General features: G+C 35.9%; 4 protein-coding genes across 6 annotated transcripts in view; 3 read left to right on the top strand and 1 right to left on the bottom strand.

Moving 5' to 3' along the window:
• Positions 1-531: 531 nt before the first annotated feature.
• LOC124442327 lies at positions 532-2,472 on the bottom strand. Of its 3 annotated transcripts, XM_046992827.1 has the most exons (5): positions 2,270-2,469; positions 2,060-2,185; positions 1,865-1,975; positions 1,004-1,204; positions 532-908 (listed from the first exon to the last, which is right to left on the bottom strand). In XM_046992827.1, the coding sequence occupies exons 1-5, from the start codon at positions 2,352-2,354 to the stop codon at positions 790-792; spliced, it is 642 nt and encodes a 213-aa protein (XP_046848783.1). In that variant the 5' UTR covers positions 2,355-2,469; the 3' UTR covers positions 532-789. The 3 variants fall into 3 exon arrangements, with proteins under 3 accessions (XP_046848783.1, XP_046848782.1, XP_046848784.1); XM_046992826.1 differs by having other exon boundaries at positions 2,060-2,471; XM_046992828.1 differs by lacking the exon at positions 1,865-1,975 and having other exon boundaries at positions 2,060-2,472.
• Positions 780-4,766, top strand: LOC124442328 (ADP-ribosylation factor-like protein 6). Its single transcript, XM_046992829.1, has 10 exons — positions 780-842; positions 1,193-1,259; positions 2,915-3,119; positions 3,201-3,262; positions 3,338-3,406; positions 3,752-3,846; positions 3,965-4,041; positions 4,160-4,212; positions 4,299-4,354; positions 4,453-4,766. Exons 3-10 carry the CDS (start codon positions 2,997-2,999, stop codon positions 4,467-4,469), a joined length of 552 nt encoding a protein of 183 aa, XP_046848785.1. The 5' UTR covers positions 780-842; positions 1,193-1,259; positions 2,915-2,996; the 3' UTR covers positions 4,470-4,766.
• A 35-nt stretch (positions 4,767-4,801) lies between these two features.
• Positions 4,802-6,296, top strand: LOC124442334 (cytochrome c oxidase copper chaperone-like). Its single transcript, XM_046992835.1, has 3 exons — positions 4,802-5,158; positions 5,852-5,946; positions 6,121-6,296. The coding sequence occupies exons 1-2, from the start codon at positions 5,016-5,018 to the stop codon at positions 5,934-5,936; spliced, it is 228 nt and encodes a 75-aa protein (XP_046848791.1). The 5' UTR covers positions 4,802-5,015; the 3' UTR covers positions 5,937-5,946; positions 6,121-6,296.
• A 171-nt stretch (positions 6,297-6,467) lies between these two features.
• LOC124442322 (dynein axonemal heavy chain 5-like) overlaps positions 6,468-17,010 on the top strand; it is a 59,395-nt gene continuing 48,852 nt past the window's right edge. Inside the window, 13 exon segments of the mRNA XM_046992816.1 lie at positions 6,468-7,268; positions 7,737-7,910; positions 8,338-8,545; positions 8,838-8,999; positions 9,341-9,611; positions 10,176-10,475; positions 11,124-11,332; positions 13,740-13,792; positions 14,472-14,592; positions 14,815-14,943; positions 15,449-15,624; positions 16,273-16,357; positions 16,761-17,003. Coding sequence (XP_046848772.1) covers positions 6,598-7,268; positions 7,737-7,910; positions 8,338-8,545; positions 8,838-8,999; positions 9,341-9,611; positions 10,176-10,475; positions 11,124-11,332; positions 13,740-13,792; positions 14,472-14,592; positions 14,815-14,943; positions 15,449-15,624; positions 16,273-16,357; positions 16,761-17,003 — 2,802 coding nt within the window. The 5' untranslated portion in view covers positions 6,468-6,597.

A 17,010-nucleotide genomic window follows, 5' to 3' on the forward strand; every position in this document is an offset into this window, starting at 1 on the left:
CTCCACAATCCCCATAATGTGCGCACTCTACTTGTGTTATTCTTAATGACATTTCATTCGGCCAGTTGGCTCTCAATGCGTGCCGGGTAAAATGCGTTGAATAACAACGATAGGGAAGTTAAATGATAAAAAGGTCGAAATTTTCTGTCCGTACCCCTTTCGGAATGTTTGATGAGTACACAACAAATTTGTTTGAAGTACCATTATTTAATCGCGAAATAAATTCTATACTGTGTTTCGCTAATAACAACAGCGATACATCGTTGTGTATAGATTGTATGGAAGAGGGGGGCTATTTCCTCGAACTTCTCTCCTACAATACTTCCCAGGTTGTGCTGAGGATTCCCTCGATATTCTGCGTCTACCAGAATTAAAGTGTTCGTTCGCTTAACCTCACCCTGCGGTCAACCATTTCATCTTGGTTGACCCTGACCACTGAAAACGGTTTCGACAATTTTCCTTGTAGTAAGTAAGCAGTTGTTACGAAAAGATGTTCAAAAAATGAGTGACCCATTTCAAATACTTACATTATTTAACATTATTTATAGTTTTTTATTCAAAAAGCTAGAGAAAAGAAAACGTCAGATTAAGTGGTGTACAAAGTTCGCCGTGCTCATAGTTAGAATTGCTGACTAGTTCTTTTGAGGCGACGATACTTTGCTCACACTTTTATCAGTTGGCGCATTTGCGTTATGATACAATTTGTGATGCTGATGTTTGTTTATGATGTAGTCCACCAATGCGCATTTTAGTCGGCGTCAGCTTTTCCATGGTTTATTATGACGTTTATCAGATGTTTTCATCACGTGCGGTGTATAGATACCCATTCCTGTTGATCTCAGGTAAGCATTGCTGAACTTCTGTGCTTTTTGTTCTTGCGGACATTTCCCTTTGCTTGGGAGCATTGCCTGTGATAACAAAATCAATTATTGTTTGATTATCTTTGATGTGATTGCTTGATGATTTGCTGAATGAACCTTTCATAAATAATGATGATGATTACCTGTTGTGTTATCCTTGAATATGTTGGCGATATTATTTTGTTGTACATCATTGTAGGTGTTTTGTGTGTCATTCTCATCACTCAATATATCACCTGTGTCCACAGCCTTAGCATGTAAATAATCTGGTCTTTCAACTTGCCATTTTTTCATTGCACTTCTATTGTTCCAGCTATTTTTTCCATTCTTAGATTCTTCTTCCCCTATTGTGGAAAGGTTTGATATCAATGAACCATAGCATCAACTTTATAGAAGCAAGTAAGTTATTTTTTGAGTGTATAATATATATTTGATATTTTCATATTGTATTGTATGTGCTAACCTGTGATAAGTAAGGAAGCCACTATATTCTATGAAATGTGAACATAGGTGCACATTAAGGGAGGAGGGTTCTCTCATGAAATATTAAAAACTGATAAGGAAAAAAAAGTCAGTCTGACTTCAAATATAAGCGATAAAAAGTGGGTGCTAAATGTTGATCACCCTTAATTTTTTGCATGGCATGTGCACCCCTGTAAAACATATTGCAGTGAATAAGATCAAAGTCTTGTTCAAATTCCGTCTATAAACTCCTGTGCATATATATGAGTCTAAATCCCTTCTTTATGAGCTTAAACATGAGGGGGGGGGGCTTGTTTACGGTAGGGGGGACTAATACACAAATTACTTTACTGCAGTGACCTGTGAACATTACTACACTATTAAAAATATATGGATATATGAGCTTGTATGCATGTTGAATTATACCCATATCAAAAAAGATTATTTATTAACCCTTCCTTCTATTGCCTTATAAGATATCTAGCGCAAACTCTTCATTCTGCACCTGAGTATTTGAGACTTGAGTTAGTTGTGAACACTACCTTTTGACATGTTATATCTGGAGTAATAAGATTTTTGACTAACGTCCGATGCTTTCACTGGGTTATTGACACGTACATCTTTTCGTACACTCCAAACACCCTTAAGCATGTCTTTCAATGGAAAACAAACAAACATACTTAGATTTGCGAGGCAAGCAATTTTGAAAGAAGCGAAAAAATGCAATCACTCATTACCGTCCATTTGCTTTGTTTTTTCTTTTAAAACTTTTGCGTTACGATTGTTTTGAAAAACGTTGTTCGAAAATGTGTTCAAGTCTTTACTGAAGTGTCCATATCGCTCATTCACAGGTGGTCTACCCTCTGAAACGCAAATTAGCGGAAATTGTGTCAAAGGAGTCAAGACAACAGCGAAATATTGTTTACCATGAATTATGATTCGTGCACCTTTGCCTTTCTTTGTTTTTTTGTCACTTTTGCCACAGTCTGAATTTTCGTCCTCGTCATTTGACCAGAAAGAAAACATTTTCATTACATATTGTACAATTTTGTCGCTTCGAAGAGGAAAATATGAACTTTTGTTGTTATCATTGAAGTGAATACATAGATATATTTACTTCTATGGTTGTTATAGTTTCACCAAAGTTCTCTGTTTATCCACTGACCTTTACATTTAATACCTGGACCAAGTTAAGTACATGTGGATTTCGGATTTATCCAAAAATTAGTGTTGTTTCATTTTTGATGACATTTTTTTACACCAATATAATATCAATAATATATAAAAGATAAAAGTTTCTCCGGATTTCTCTCGTCGAGCAACGAGTCGAAAGCTCAATAAAAATCACTTAAAATCCGGAGAAACTTTTATCTTTTACATATTAAATGCCTGGATTACAATTTTCAAACTTAATATCAATAATATACAAATCTGTGATTTTTTTCACGGGAATATTAATTAGAGAAAGAAATTGCTGCTTTGAGTGATTCGTTCCCTATCCATTGAGATTATCCTAGTGAAGTGTAAAACTTATCTTTAGAGTTCACTGGTTTATCCCATGGTTTATCCAAATAAAAATTATGTGTCTAGAGGTCAGTGTTGGCATTGGTTACCATGACAAATGGCGTCCTTATCGTGTAATTGATTTTCTTCTTGTCATTTCGAACGAAAACGATGGGATTGTTCGATAAATTAGCCACATGGCTTGGCATAAAGAAGAAGGAAGCAAGTGTACTGTGTGTTGGCTTAGATAACAGTGGCAAGACAACGATAATCAATCATTTGAAGCCAGACAAAGTATTAAGATTCATCTATCTTACGCATTATAATCCAACTTATTAATATGAATTTTTAAAATCAGCTAACTGATTTTTTTAGGCGCAAACAACAGATATTGTTCCCACCATCGGATTTAGTGTGGAAAAGTTTGCAAGTCAAAGGTAATTGTAATTGTGTAAATTTTCCAAATGTCGGGCTGTTGTCGTGGTAACAACTGAAGTTTAATATTCCCATAGCTTGTCCTTTACGGTCTTTGATATGTCTGGGCAGGGAAAATATAGAAATTTATGGGAGCATTATTACAGGTAACTTTTGATTTTGACTTCTTTATTTAATGCAATAGCTGGTTGGTGAACCACTATGTATATGTGTGCTTGCATTGTAACATAGTTACAATTTACAATTATATTAACATAAATTACTAATAAACATTAAATATTGATTTATTATATGATTTTCCAAAAAAAATGAACAATACTAGGAAGACAAAAGTTTCACCAATCTTGCTGTAAGCAATGATTTGTTTGTTTCTCAGTTACAGCTATGTGTCATTAGTATAGGCTTCATTCACTGAAATGCCCAGGCTGTAATATTTAACATCGATAGGTGCCTTTGTTTACATAAAATTCATTCATCTGCTTCATACACAGGGATGCCCAGGCTGTAATATTTGTCATTGATAGCAGTGACAAATTGAGAGTTGTTGTTTCAAAAGAGGAATTGGATCTACTACTTAAACATCCAGGTCTTCATCTTGAATATTCTTAATGTAATTCTTGTAGACTACTTTATATTTTTTAGCACAATTGCCATGTTTGAAATGGCATTTTTGTTTTTGAGTGATATAACTTTACATTTTTCAGATATATCTTCAAGACGTGTGCCAATTCTTTTCTTTGCAAACAAAATGGACATGAGAGACTCATTATCATCTGTTAAGGTATTTACCACCAATATAGTCATTTTAGTGGATATGTTGATAGTGATTCAAGTTGCACCTCTCAAGTTAATTTTTTGAATTAATTTATTCCTTGGTTTCGAATATTTTGCATAACTAGGTCAGTAATGTTATGAAGCTCGATGAGATTAAAGATAAACCATGGCACATATGGTATGTAATAATGTTAAACATTATTGCTTTGAATGATGTTAAACTATCTTTGAAATAATATGGTCTTGGTGGTTTTTATTTCATAGTGCAAGTAATGCTCTGACTGGTGAAGGATTAAATGAGGGAGTCGAATGGTTGACAGGTTTTTGAATAAGCTTTTTTTACCAGATTTTTTATTTACATTGCTCAAATGTGGCAAGTTGTTGGTTGTTATAATTAAAGTTATATTATTTTTGGTAGATCAATTGAAGCAATGATGAGTCTATCCAGAATTTGAATTACTGTAGAAATATATTTGATGGGAAATTGTGGACTATCAATCCATTTGTTGCAAACTGCAGTCAGTCATCGTTTTCATATGTTCATGTGGGAAAATCGTGATTGGACAGAATTAATTTATTAGCATTGAAAATGATAAGGCAACGTTACAAATGAATGCGTTAAGTAGAATACTGACATATGTTAGTATGCTTGAGGGTATTAGACTACTAGTACTTGAATTATAAAATGTACAAAATTTTATCAAAATTTCAATAAAGTTATAATAGTGCTTACTGCTTTCTTCAAGTTCAAATAGACAGCTCGAGGATACTTTCAAAAGCCTAAAATTTAGTAAATATTATTGACATAGAAAGTTTATCCTTTATGAACAATATCTTACGAAATTTACGTTCTGGACGTTTGTCATTTACAATTTTTGTTGAAAATTTGTTAAACTTGAGTGAACGATCAGTTAGTACAGAGGTGTACATATTGGTAGTATTCATGTAAATTCATGTGTAAGCGTCAATTCATGTAAATTCATGTGTAAGCTATCACAACTTGGAATAATGTCTTCAGCTTCAATTTCACTTCCAAGCTCTAAAACAACTCCATCAAAAGAAGCAGAAAAGAAACTAAAACCTTGCTGTGCCTGTCCTGAAACGAAAAAAGAAAGAGATGCCTGGTTAGACATAATTATGCTTTAAACTTTTCAAATCAGGCTTATTTAGCACGGCTACTAGTAAATGAGTAGTAGTCATACTCATAGACATGACATTTGTCACGTTGAGTGGAATTGTTTCTTTACGAGGAACGACCACTAATTTCATCTGCAAACTAGTAAAATAATAAATTGTAAGCGATTTTACTACGAATTGTCCATGTTTCTGAAATTTCATGGTTAGTCGCTTTACTACTCCTGAACGAAGTATTACGTAATGTTTAATATTCGTAATGACGCTACAAGTCTCCTCGACTTCGGTTTTATTTGTTTGAAAAAATGTTGTTTGAAAATGTGGTTATATCGACTGGGTTCTGCTCTTCCTTTTTGTATTCCTTTGTAAATGCTTATTGCATCAAGGATATTTGGTCATGTGTAAACTGATGTGAAAGAACTCATTGGTTATGTCAATTGTCAACTATCAACTTTTGACTTGCAATCATGTTGCATGCCCACATCGGCTGATGTCAATAATAGCACTTGTATCATGAATTGCAAGTCAAGGATTGTTCAAGGCAAAGTTTCTTGCTCATAACATGGCCATTGAGTTCTTGTACCCAAACCAATGATAACAATGTCATTATTAGCATCTAGTCATGATCAAATCATTGCGAATAACGTTCAAATTCAAATAAGTTTTTAAACCATTATATTTAGCATAATGGAAAAGGGAGAAATCAATTGTCAAAGCTTGATTGAGGCTCATAAACAGTGCATGAGGCAACATGGATTCAACATATGACAGTGTCAAGGTACACCATTATCCACATTTCAAGTCAAGAGACTGTATATGACAAGTGTAAAATGCTCTGGCAATTTGTGAATTCTGTGTGATTTTTTGTTCATATGATAAATATGATAAACTTTGAAAGAAGCTCAATGTGTTCAATATAACATTGAAAGTGACATTGAGTCATATCTTCTAGGTCAATTGGACTTGTTGTCGTGTGTATAGTCAAGGATGTTGTAAAAGCAATTAGTAATATTTATCAACTTGTCATGTCATAGTTAATTCTAGGGTGAACATATGCTTGCAATATGTTTTGTAGATTTTTGTTATACTTTGACATTTAAAAATTAAAATATAATTAATAAATGTGAACTTGACAATTTCTTCAATAATCACAATGTTTAAAGCATAATCTCATGGTAATATCTGAAACTTGTATTTTGCCTTCTTGAATTTGGAAATAAAATTTTTCAAAAAATTTTCCGCCTTTTTTATGGCAAACGGCCTTAGCAACGTATAGCAACAGCCCAAACCAATAAAACTTTAAAGTTAAATTCAAGATGGCTTGCCATGAACAACATTTTGGAAACGTTTCGATGGATAAAAAACGTGTATGTCCAAGGAATGCATTAGATAGGGTTCAGTATTTAAAAAAAGTACAATATATAAGAAAATGGATGAAAGACATTGGTGGTTTGCGACGAAATTGCAAGAAACTTTCCATATCGGAGCTCACGACAGCCCGACCATGCTTGAAGATTTCATGGCCGAACAAACCACTTTGGACAGCATAAACGACTTTTTGGCGATTGGAGGACATACTAAACTGTTTTTCTACTGTCAAAAACCCTCGCAAAGTGCCAATGTTGTGAGAAAAATGTCTGTGACAAATACAACAGCGAAACTTCGCGACGTGTTAAACGAAGACTCGATTTGTCTGTACTTTCTTCGCTCGTGTGCGGACCATGTTATCGAGTCGTGTCGTGTAGAGAAAGAAGTATTTTGTGGCGAGATAAAGGAGAGTCCACTTCTTACGCTTAACTTACTTGTTGGCGATATTTTTGTTCCCATGTTGCGCGCTCGAGGAAATTGGGAGTGCACTGAAGAAAGTACATCAAATTTCTTCACACAATTTGACAAACTTGTTTCGAATTTGAACGAATATGCTTCAGCGTCAGTTGCCCCGCAGCCGATACTAAAGCGTACAGGAGTACAAATTAGCAATGACTTCAAGCAAAATCGGGCTGCTGCAGTCAATCCATTGGTCTTGGCTGAGTACGAGGCTTTGGTAAATGATTGGATTCACACAGTTGAAATAATTATGTGTGGTGGAATTGATGAAAAGTAAGGAAAGCTGTGAGCAGTAATTGTAGAATCTGCTTATGAATGGTTTTAATTAATGTATGGTTTTCAAAACTGGGTTTTAAAAATTTAATTAATTTATGCTTTTCAGACTGGGGTATTCATATCCACTGGGGTTGATGACCCTAGGGGAGAGGGTACTGTCCGCCAATATTTTGTCAAGTGTCCACTCCTGCATAGCCATGCTATTTAATTTAAATATAATTAATAGGGTTCACGAATGTTTTTTTTGCATGTAAATAATTCAACACCTTACTTAAATCACATTTACAAACGATCAAATAGAAGTTTGAGAAGTGTCATATTGTGAAGTCTTTCTTTTATGTTTTTGATCTTTTCTCAATTTTTAAGTTTTAGGGGTGGAAAGCTTTATCATATAAAGCTTATTATTGTTTTGCATGTATGACATTCTTTTGCGATTTAGTTATTCGTCTTTTTCATCATGCCTAGGCCTATAGATGGGGCACAAGGTCCTCTAAGTGAGTCTCAATTATGGCATCGCCATCAGAAACAATTAATTGGTATCACAGAGCAGCTCAAGAGCAAGGAATGCAAAGGTGTAATATCTATATTGATAGCTGGCAAATCAAGAATATTAAAAAAATGGAAATCTATTGATGCAAGGTAAAAAAATTTGTCAATTAATTTTTGTTTACAATGGTTTCCTTAGATGCTCTACTGTTGTGTCTTGATTAGAAGTGATCTGATTTTGAAGTTGGTTTTTATGTAGATATTTTATATGACTACCAGTATTTACACAACCTCTCTGTTAACACCATCTTTATTGACAAGATTCCTTTTGACAACATTTTTATCAACAACATCTTCATAGACAACATACTTATCTGTTGGCAGGATCTCTATTGGCTACTTTTTAGTGGCAGCATTTCCATTGACAACATTTTACCTGCATCTCCAATGTCTCTAGTGACAACATCTCTATTTGCAACATTTCTAGTGGCAACGTCTTTAGTGACAACATTTTTATTGAAAACATGTACATGGACACTATACCCATCTTCATAACATCTCATTGATTCCACAAACTTAGCATTACAGATGCATTTAATGAAACAAAGGACAAAGTCAAATACTTGGATGCGCTCAAGAGATTTTTCGATCAGCTATATCTCCCTAATCCAAATGTTTCAATCCTATCTAACTCAGTCCTACCTGGTTTGATGTCATGCATTCGACAAATGGATGCTATATCGCGGCATTATTGTCGTAATGGATATCTTGGAACGTTGTTTTCAAAGGTATGGGGTGATACTTTGAGCCTTGAAATTTATCAACTGGCTCTCTGTGACATTTCAAATTGTTATGAGCCTAATTTTTTTACTTGGCTTCATTGACAATCTGATGGACTGTATTTCAAAAGAGCAATAGTGAAAACACAGTTGGAAATATTTTTCCCCAATTCCTACCAGAAAAAAAACCATACAATTTCACCACAGTTCATGCAAGAGTAAAATAAGGTTAATTTAACCATGATCAACCCATGTATGTAATTTTTTTTTAACTGTTTCGAGTTTTTTCTTTTTTTTTCAGATAACCAACCAAATTGTGTGGGTGTTAACAATTTATCTTAGGGCATCTATCACAAGAGATGATGAGGATACATTATGGAAAGTGATAGATAATGAAGTTGAGGATATAAATGCTAGCCAAGTAGCGATAGCTGCAGCCAAGATTAGAAGCAAGAAAAAAATGGTAATGTACAGTTTTTCAGTGTATGCAATTGGTTCCAAACTTCTCATATTTTCTATCACAGCCTTTTTATTTGAGAAAGTTGGACATGTGATGTGATGTGGTATGATGTGATGTCGTGTCGTGTGTCGTGTGGTGCAGTTTTATGTGATCTAGTGTGAGTGACGTCCCGTGGCGTGACATGAGACTGATAATCAAGGAAGTCCATTCTCAATTCACCCATTGGTGAAGCTTCCAAAAACTGTCTGTTGATCTCATCTGTATCGACGTATCAATACGACCTTGATTGAATCGGTTTTTCGTTTGGCCATTTTTTAGTCAAAAATGTTGTTGTTTCTTTGCAGGCTGATGTAACGAATCCAATCCAAGAACAGAATACCAGTTTCTCCTCGCGCCTGAACTCGTGCCTTCTGCTGCAGAAACAATACCGTGACATGTTTAGAACACTGCGCGATACGCTGGGCGCTGTAAGTAGTGGTCACTCCTCTTTTGTACTTGCACCAGGCTCCAGTGCTGTTCAACACGTTGCGAAGAAGCGTTCAATTCTCTACCCCGGTTACAAGGCGAATTCGCAGACGAATGCTCAACGACTTCCGTCCAATACGTCAACTCTAGGTAATTTTGTTTTCTAACTCTTCTTGCATGCGACTTTCGAGACCTTTAGTTCATTTTATGTGTATCTATTTTTAACACTTTATGTTCATTATTAAAGTTTATATGACGTGAAATTTTTTATTGTGTTAAGTACGTAAAAGATCTTCTAAAATTTTAATGGACTTTCTTTTTAAAATGAATGTCTGCGCGTTTACTTCTACGTTATGTAAAGTAGAGATTCTTGTGGTCAGTCGTTTTCTAAGTAATATATTTATTTGCATTTATTTATGCTCGCCAATGTTACACAATTTTTATAACAACAAAAATTTTAGATATAAGTTCTCCAGGTTTATCGCATAGTAAGTTAGTAAACAAAATAGACACGATTTTAAGATGTGTAAATTGGGAGATGACTGACTTTAAATTCACCATTTTTTATATTACAAAAGTTTTCAATAGTACAAGAAGAAAACTTACAAACATTAAGGTTGGGTTTATATAAAATTATTTATTTAAAATAAAGTGATTCGTGTTGTTGTCACTTTCATTCGTATTGGTTATATTATAACCTCTTACTATTATTAGGCAACAGACTTAGAGATTCGGACTGTCCTAGTATGCAAAGTTCATTTGGAGTTTCTCTGTTTGATGAAGAAACCATATTTGCGACAATGGAAATGTTGTGTTCACGTGTTCGAAATATGCTGGACATCATTAATTCCCTTGCTCAGTTCTCCAAGCTGTGCAACGCTGTGAGTGATCTACCACGTCTCTCCCACAAGGACACAAAGCAAGAAGAGGGAGTTGTTGAGGATAATGAAGATGACGACGACTATGAACATTCCGATTCACTGCGTACGACCTCCGACCTCAGTATTGATGAAGGTATGTCTAGAGTTGTCATCATTAATGGTGGTGAGGTTATGTTTATGTTTACACGGACGGGAGGGGTTGGAGGAGAAGCTTGAGTAAATTGTTTCAATAGCATTTGTTATTCATGATGTTTTGTCAGATTTTTTCTTACTTTCAAATTTGTGGAGACACTGTCACGGAGATAAAGTTAACTTTATAGGAAATAGAAATGTTGTTTGGATATAAATGCATTTCAATCTTCGAATTTTTTTCTTAAGCGACGTCTCTTTGCGTCAAGATGTACTTGAAAATGTTTGTCAGATTCGATGCAACAATTTGCACCTGGAACACATTAAGAATTCTTCAATACGTGACAGTAAATTTATGATGTTGGTGTCACGTACATAAAAGTATTGTCATTGTGCTTAAACTAAGTTTCACGGGTTTTTCAATCTTTCCGAATGTTATCGTCAGCGAAATTTAAAAAAAAAATAAAGAATTTAAAGCAGCGCGATTCTTTTAAGTAGATTTTCGCTATGCCTAGTGGATTTTCAAAGGAGTGTGGGTATTAGCATTCCAGTTTACTATTTATTGGTTCCTATCAGCATAGAGTTCTTGGCTGAGTAGTTGAGGGATTCTCTCTTGGTAAAGAGTACATAGATTAAATTTTGTGTATTTCAGAAGAGGAAGTGATGAGTGAAGATTCACCAAGTTTATCACGTGAACTGTCCGTCATGCTACAGGATATAAGGGAGTCATTGGTTGAATCCATATCCACACATAGTTTTCTGAACATCCTTGGTAAAGATCGTGAGAAATTTGAACTTGCTTTCTCTGAATACGTCAACAAAGTTAATAAGATAGAAAGCATCGTATGCCAGTATCTCGATGTAAGTTTCTTTGTTTGAATTCACCATGGATGGATCGTGATATGTATTGTGTGCGAGGGGGATTATCTTTGGAATAGGTTTCGGTCGAACTATTATAGCTCTTTTATGTTAATGCTGTTCTCACAACAAAGTCTTAGGGTATCATACATTCATAGGCAGTGATGATCATTGAATGTATGCAGGATGTCAGACTGGCAGTCATGATCATTGAATGTATGCAGGATGTTAGACTGGCAGTCATGATCATTGAATGTATGCAGGATGTCAGACTGGCAGTCGTGATCATTGAATGTATGCAGGATATCAGACTGTCAGTCATGACCATTGAATGTATATAGGATGTTAGACTGGCAGTCGTGATCATTGAATGTATACAGGATGTCAGACTGGCATTCATGATCATTGAATGTATGCAGGATGTTAGACTGTCAGTCGTGATCATTGAATGTATGCAGGATGTCAGACTGGCAGTCATGGTCATTGAATGTATGCAGGATGTCAGACTGGCATTCATGATCATTGAATGTATGCAGGATGTTAGACTGTCAGTCGTGATCATTGAATGTATGCAGGATGTCAGACTGGCAGTCATGATCATTGAATGTATGCTGGATGTCAGACTGGCAGTCATGATCATTGAATGTATGCAGGATGTTAGACTGTCAGTCATGATCATTGAATGTATGCAGGATGTTAGACTGTCAGTCGTGATCATTGAATGTATGCAGGATGTCAGACTGGCAGTCATGATCATTGAATGTATGCAGGATGTCAGACTGGCAGTCGTGATCATTGAATGTATGTAGGATATCAGACTGGCAGTCGTGATCATTGAATGTATGTAGGATGTCTGACTGGCAGTCATGATCATTGAATGTATGCAGGATGTCAGATTGTCAGTCATGATCATTGAATGTATGCAGGATGTCTGACTGGCAGTCATGATCATTGAATGTATGCAGGATGTCAGATTGTCAGTCATGATCATTGAATGTATGCAGGATGTCAGATTGTCAGTCATGATCATTGAATGTATGCAGGATGTCAGACTGGAAGTCATGATCATTGAATGTATATAGGATGTTAGACTGTCAGTCGTGATCATTGAATGTATGCAGGATGTCAGACTGGCAGTCATGATCATTGAATGTATGTAGGATGTTAGATTGTCAGTCGTGATCATTGAACGTATGCAGGATGTCTGACTGGCAGTCGTGATCATTGAATGTATGCAGGATGTCAGACTGGAAGTCGTGATCATTGAATGTATATAGGATGTAAGACTGGCAGTCATGATCATTGAATGTATGCAGGATGTCAGACTGGCAGTCGTGATCATTGAATGTATGTAGGATATCAGACTGGCAGTCGTGATCATTGAATGTATGTAGGATGTCTGACTGGCAGTCATGATCATTGAATGTATGCAGGATGTCAGATTGTCAGTCATGATCATTGAATGTATGCAGGATGTCTGACTGGCAGTCATGATCATTGAATGTATGCAGGATGTCAGATTGTCAGTCATGATCATTGAATGTATGCAGGATGTCAGACTGGAAGTCATGATCATTGAATATATATAGGATGTTAGACTGGCAGTCGTGATCATTGAATGTATGCAGGATGTCAGACTGGCAGTCATGATCATTGAATGTATGTAGGATGTCAGATTGTCAGTCATGACCATTGAACGTATGCAGGATGTCTGACTGGCAGTCGTGATCATTGAATGTATGCAGGATGTCAGACTGGAAGTCGTGATCATTGAATGTATATAGGATGTAAGACTGGCAGTCATGATCATTGAATGTATGCAGGATGTCAGACTGGCATTCATGATCATTGAATGTATGCAGGATGTCAGACTGGCAGTCGTGATCATTGAATGTATGCAGGATGTTAGATTGTCAGTCATCATCATTGAATGTATGCAGGATGTCAGACTGGTAGTCATGATCATTGAATGTATGCAGGATGTTAGATTGTCAGTCATGATCATTGAATGTATGCAGGATGTCAGACTGGTAGTCATGATCATTGAATGTATGCAGGATGTTAGGCTGTCAGTCATGATCATTGAATGTATGCAGGATGTCAGACTGGCAGTCATGATCATTGAATGTATGCAGGATGTTAGACTGTCAGTCGTGATCATTGAATATATGCAGGATGTCAGACTGGCAGTCATGATCATTGAATGTATGCAGGATGTCAGACTGGCAGTCATGATTATTGAATGTATGCAGGATGTTAGATTGTCAGTCGTGATCATTGAATGTATGCAGGATGTCAGACTGGCAGTCATGATCATTGAATGTATGTAGGCCGATGTCAGGTTTTCAGTTAATTATCATTTGATTTCAGTTGCCATCCCGTTGATGTTGTATTTTCTGTTTTGCTGTAGAGAATTTTTGCATTGAAGCCAAACGTTGAAAGATCTTTGCAAATTTTATCCCGGTAGGAATAGAAAACACGAACGCCTCCTCAGGAATTCACTCCGTTTGTAGGTCATCAAACATACTGAAACGTCTGCGCCCTAGCAGTACAAAAATCATACACACGTGTAGTATGATAGGAAAGGGGAAAAATTGTAATGGGCGAATACGAGAAGGAATTGCGTGAATTATTATTTGTCAGGCTCGTAAGGTTTTATATAGAAATACTTTTACTTCGGCGGCATGCATTTGACACGCTCAATTAGGGGGTGAATTTTTGGTGGAAAAATTTTGCCAGCTCTTAAATAGACGGCATCGTCAGACTTTTAACTTTTAACATCACAGCCTATTTATATACAGTAGAGCATGCATATATAAGAGCATATTTATCTATGTGTGTTAAAATAAAGCGAAATAGATGAATGTTCCTAACTATTGGGCAACTAATCATGTACATTTTGATTGTCTGAAAAATTCGCTGTAATACATAAGCAGTAGTCTCTAAGAATGTTTCAACCATTCACCGAGCGGTTTAGCGGTTTTTCATTGCGTAGCAAATGTTGATTCGTACTGCGCATTGTCTGTTGTTGTTGCAAACAATGATGAAAGATTTTCTCGTCAAACGAAGTGAAATTCTACGGAATGTAAAGCATTAGATTTATATTTAACATATTTTGTTGTTTTCTTTTCCATTCTCACAGATTCGAGCATGTCGCTAACCGTCCGGGATTAAGGGCAATACTCTCCGAGAAATATAGTGCTGTGTTTTCAAACTTTGAAGATGTTCTCGAAGATGTTCAAAATCTGTATGAAACAAATAAGGTACACTGTCCTTCGGAAACGGAATGCGTCCAGTGTGATTCGGTTGGAGGGGGGCTTGAGTCTATTAATGTGTGTGCTCCTGTTTTTCCATTATGAATAAGTTCAATCAGTTAAAAGAATAACGCAGTTATTATAAATGGTAGTGTCATACTTACTGTTGTGAAATGAGATTTACTTCTATTTTCACTGAAATTTATTTTATGTTCCTGTGTATTGGCACAGGAAAATCCTCCAATTTTTCGAAATGCTCCCGTGGTGTCCGGGGCCATTTCTTGGTCACGTAGTTTGTTGAGGAAGATCGAAGAACCGATGAAGATATTTAAAGAAAACAAGTTCATTACTTCTTTGCGTGTACGTAACTACGTATATTTTCAATGCTATACATTAATAATTATAACGTATATGTAATTTATTTCGTATTTTAATATATTACTATAATATACTACAACACGGTAGAGGAGTGGAAATAGTTCTCAAATAGAAATCGATTTCTCGATTCAAATATGGCTCAATTTTGCAAGATTTTGTTGGAGCAAACTGAATGCATTCCCAAAAGTTCGTAGTCTGTATGCACGACTATCTGGATTCTTACAATTATTCATATATATATATTAGAAACTATTTTACAGGATACCAATTACGTTATATCTTGTCGGTGGCACTGTGTTCAATATAAAGTTAACTGTTGTTACTTTCTATTTTTTTGCAATCAAAATTTAAAATTGCCGAGGTTTGTAAAAGCGAAAAAACCTAAGTTTACTAAGGAGAAAGAAAATGCAAATGCAAAAAGAATAGCATTAAATCACACGTTTCGTGCGTGTTTTATTAAAAATTGCTGTATCGTTTCACTTTGAAGGACTTTGGTCGAATTGTGAAATTCTACAATCGGATAGCAACTGCGTTGGTGAAGTTTGAAAGTCTTTGGTTGAGCATGTGGAAGTCACGAATTGACAGCGCTAAAGTGGCATTGAAGTTACCGCTTCTTACTCGTCATCTTGATACGAAAGAACTCGTTGTGAATGCTGATGACAGGTAAATTGTAGTGTTCATGGTAATGATATATCGAACAAATTATTGGATGAGGTATATTAATGAGATAAAGAATTGAAAATGGTAGTAGCTGTGCTTACGTGGAAATGGGGTTAAACGTATCACTTTTCTCTTGTCCCCAGTATGTTCTTGCTTGGGAGTATAGTTGTGTCAATGCAGAAATCATTTGAATCAAGACGAATGTATGTTCGTACGACAGTACGGTTAGAGGTACAGATTCTAGAAGAGGTGTATTGGTTTGCTTTCAAAGTGTTTTCAGGGGCCTGTAGTTGATAGCCAACTGACTTTACTATATTCTTACTGTGCAAATTGCTGGCAGACAGAATGCACACATTTTCAAGTTTTTCTCTAGTGTGCGTTTTCCCCTACATCCCTTCCCCTCAGAAGCTCTGCCCCTGGATATAGAAGAGTACTTGAACAGAAAAAATAAAATGTTTGATAAATGGACGAACGTAAAATTATGCGCATGTCCTTTTTTCGAAACATTTTCATATGCCTACTGTAGCATTTTAGCCGCCCATTGAACGGATTTGTCTGATGAAAGATAACGAGGAAACCGGAAACCAAATGGGAGTTATTTTTGATGTTAAACTGAGTTATTATTGATGCTTCCATTTCCTTCTTGTTTAGAATCGTTGAACTCATACAGGATTGTAAGGTTTTGGGAAGGTTCGGAATATTGCTGCCAGAAAATGCTATGGAAGTCTTTCGTCAGGTGCAACATACAATTACTTAACTTACAATTTTGGTCTAAAACCGTAACTTTGCTCACTACATGATGTTTGATTATTGTCGTATTTACATTCACTACGTTTGACTTTGTCCATTTTGATCATACACGATACCAAAGCACAGTACAAACTGTAAATCATGCTTGGTCAACGAAGAAAATCTTGTATAAGTTGTTATCTTCTATCGTGTTACCTAGATGGTCGCTCTAAATGCTGGACTACAACTACCATTCAACGAGATGCTGTCTTGTGTAGTTGAATAAACATCTGACAAACCTAAAGTGACTTCCTTGCGTTTCACAGCTTGAATTTCTTTTCAAGCCAAATTGGTTCATTATTTAACTCCATCCATCGTATTGTGAATGTTTAAACAATATTCTTATATAGGAAAGTCGTTTCAAGAATTACAAGCAACACTTGGAATGTCTCCTGAAGGACTACTCCACCATTTGTGCTATGGTAATTCAGCCTTTACAGAAGCTATTGCTACCGCATATGGAGTCCGTTGTTCAATACCTACAGCCCGGACTATCAACTCTCGCGTGGAACAGTATGAACATTGATGCCTTCTTACATCAAGTACGCCTCGCCAACGGACGACTTCGCACTGTCGTTGAAAGTGTAAACAAGGTGAAGC

Source organism: Xenia sp. Carnegie-2017, unplaced genomic scaffold, assembly GCF_021976095.1.
Source record: "Xenia sp. Carnegie-2017 unplaced genomic scaffold, XeniaSp_v1 HiC_scaffold_20, whole genome shotgun sequence".
Lineage (NCBI taxonomy): Eukaryota > Metazoa > Cnidaria > Anthozoa > Malacalcyonacea > Xeniidae > Xenia > Xenia sp. Carnegie-2017.

Bases quoted from the DNA above. Each gene is read 5' to 3' on its own strand.
- LOC124442327 (XM_046992826.1), bottom strand. From the start codon at position 2,354: ATGAAAATGTTTTCTTTCTGGTCAAATGACGAGGACGAAAATTCAGAC. The intron at 1,205-1,864 runs GTAGTGTTCACA...TTTCCACAATAG, and splicing joins CAGATATAACATGTCAAAAG to GGGAAGAAGAATCTAAGAAT. The intron at 909-1,003 runs GTAATCATCATC...TTGTTATCACAG, and splicing joins ATTCAAGGATAACACAACAG to GCAATGCTCCCAAGCAAAGG.
- LOC124442328 (XM_046992829.1), top strand. From the start codon at position 2,997: ATGGGATTGTTCGATAAATTAGCCACATGGCTTGGCATAAAGAAGAAG. The intron at 3,120-3,200 runs GTATTAAGATTC...TGATTTTTTTAG, and splicing joins ATCATTTGAAGCCAGACAAA to GCGCAAACAACAGATATTGT. The intron at 4,042-4,159 runs GTATTTACCACC...TTGCATAACTAG, and splicing joins ACTCATTATCATCTGTTAAG to GTCAGTAATGTTATGAAGCT.
- LOC124442334 (XM_046992835.1), top strand. From the start codon at position 5,016: ATGTGTAAGCTATCACAACTTGGAATAATGTCTTCAGCTTCAATTTCA. The intron at 5,159-5,851 runs GTTAGACATAAT...CATTATATTTAG, and splicing joins AAAAAAGAAAGAGATGCCTG to CATAATGGAAAAGGGAGAAA.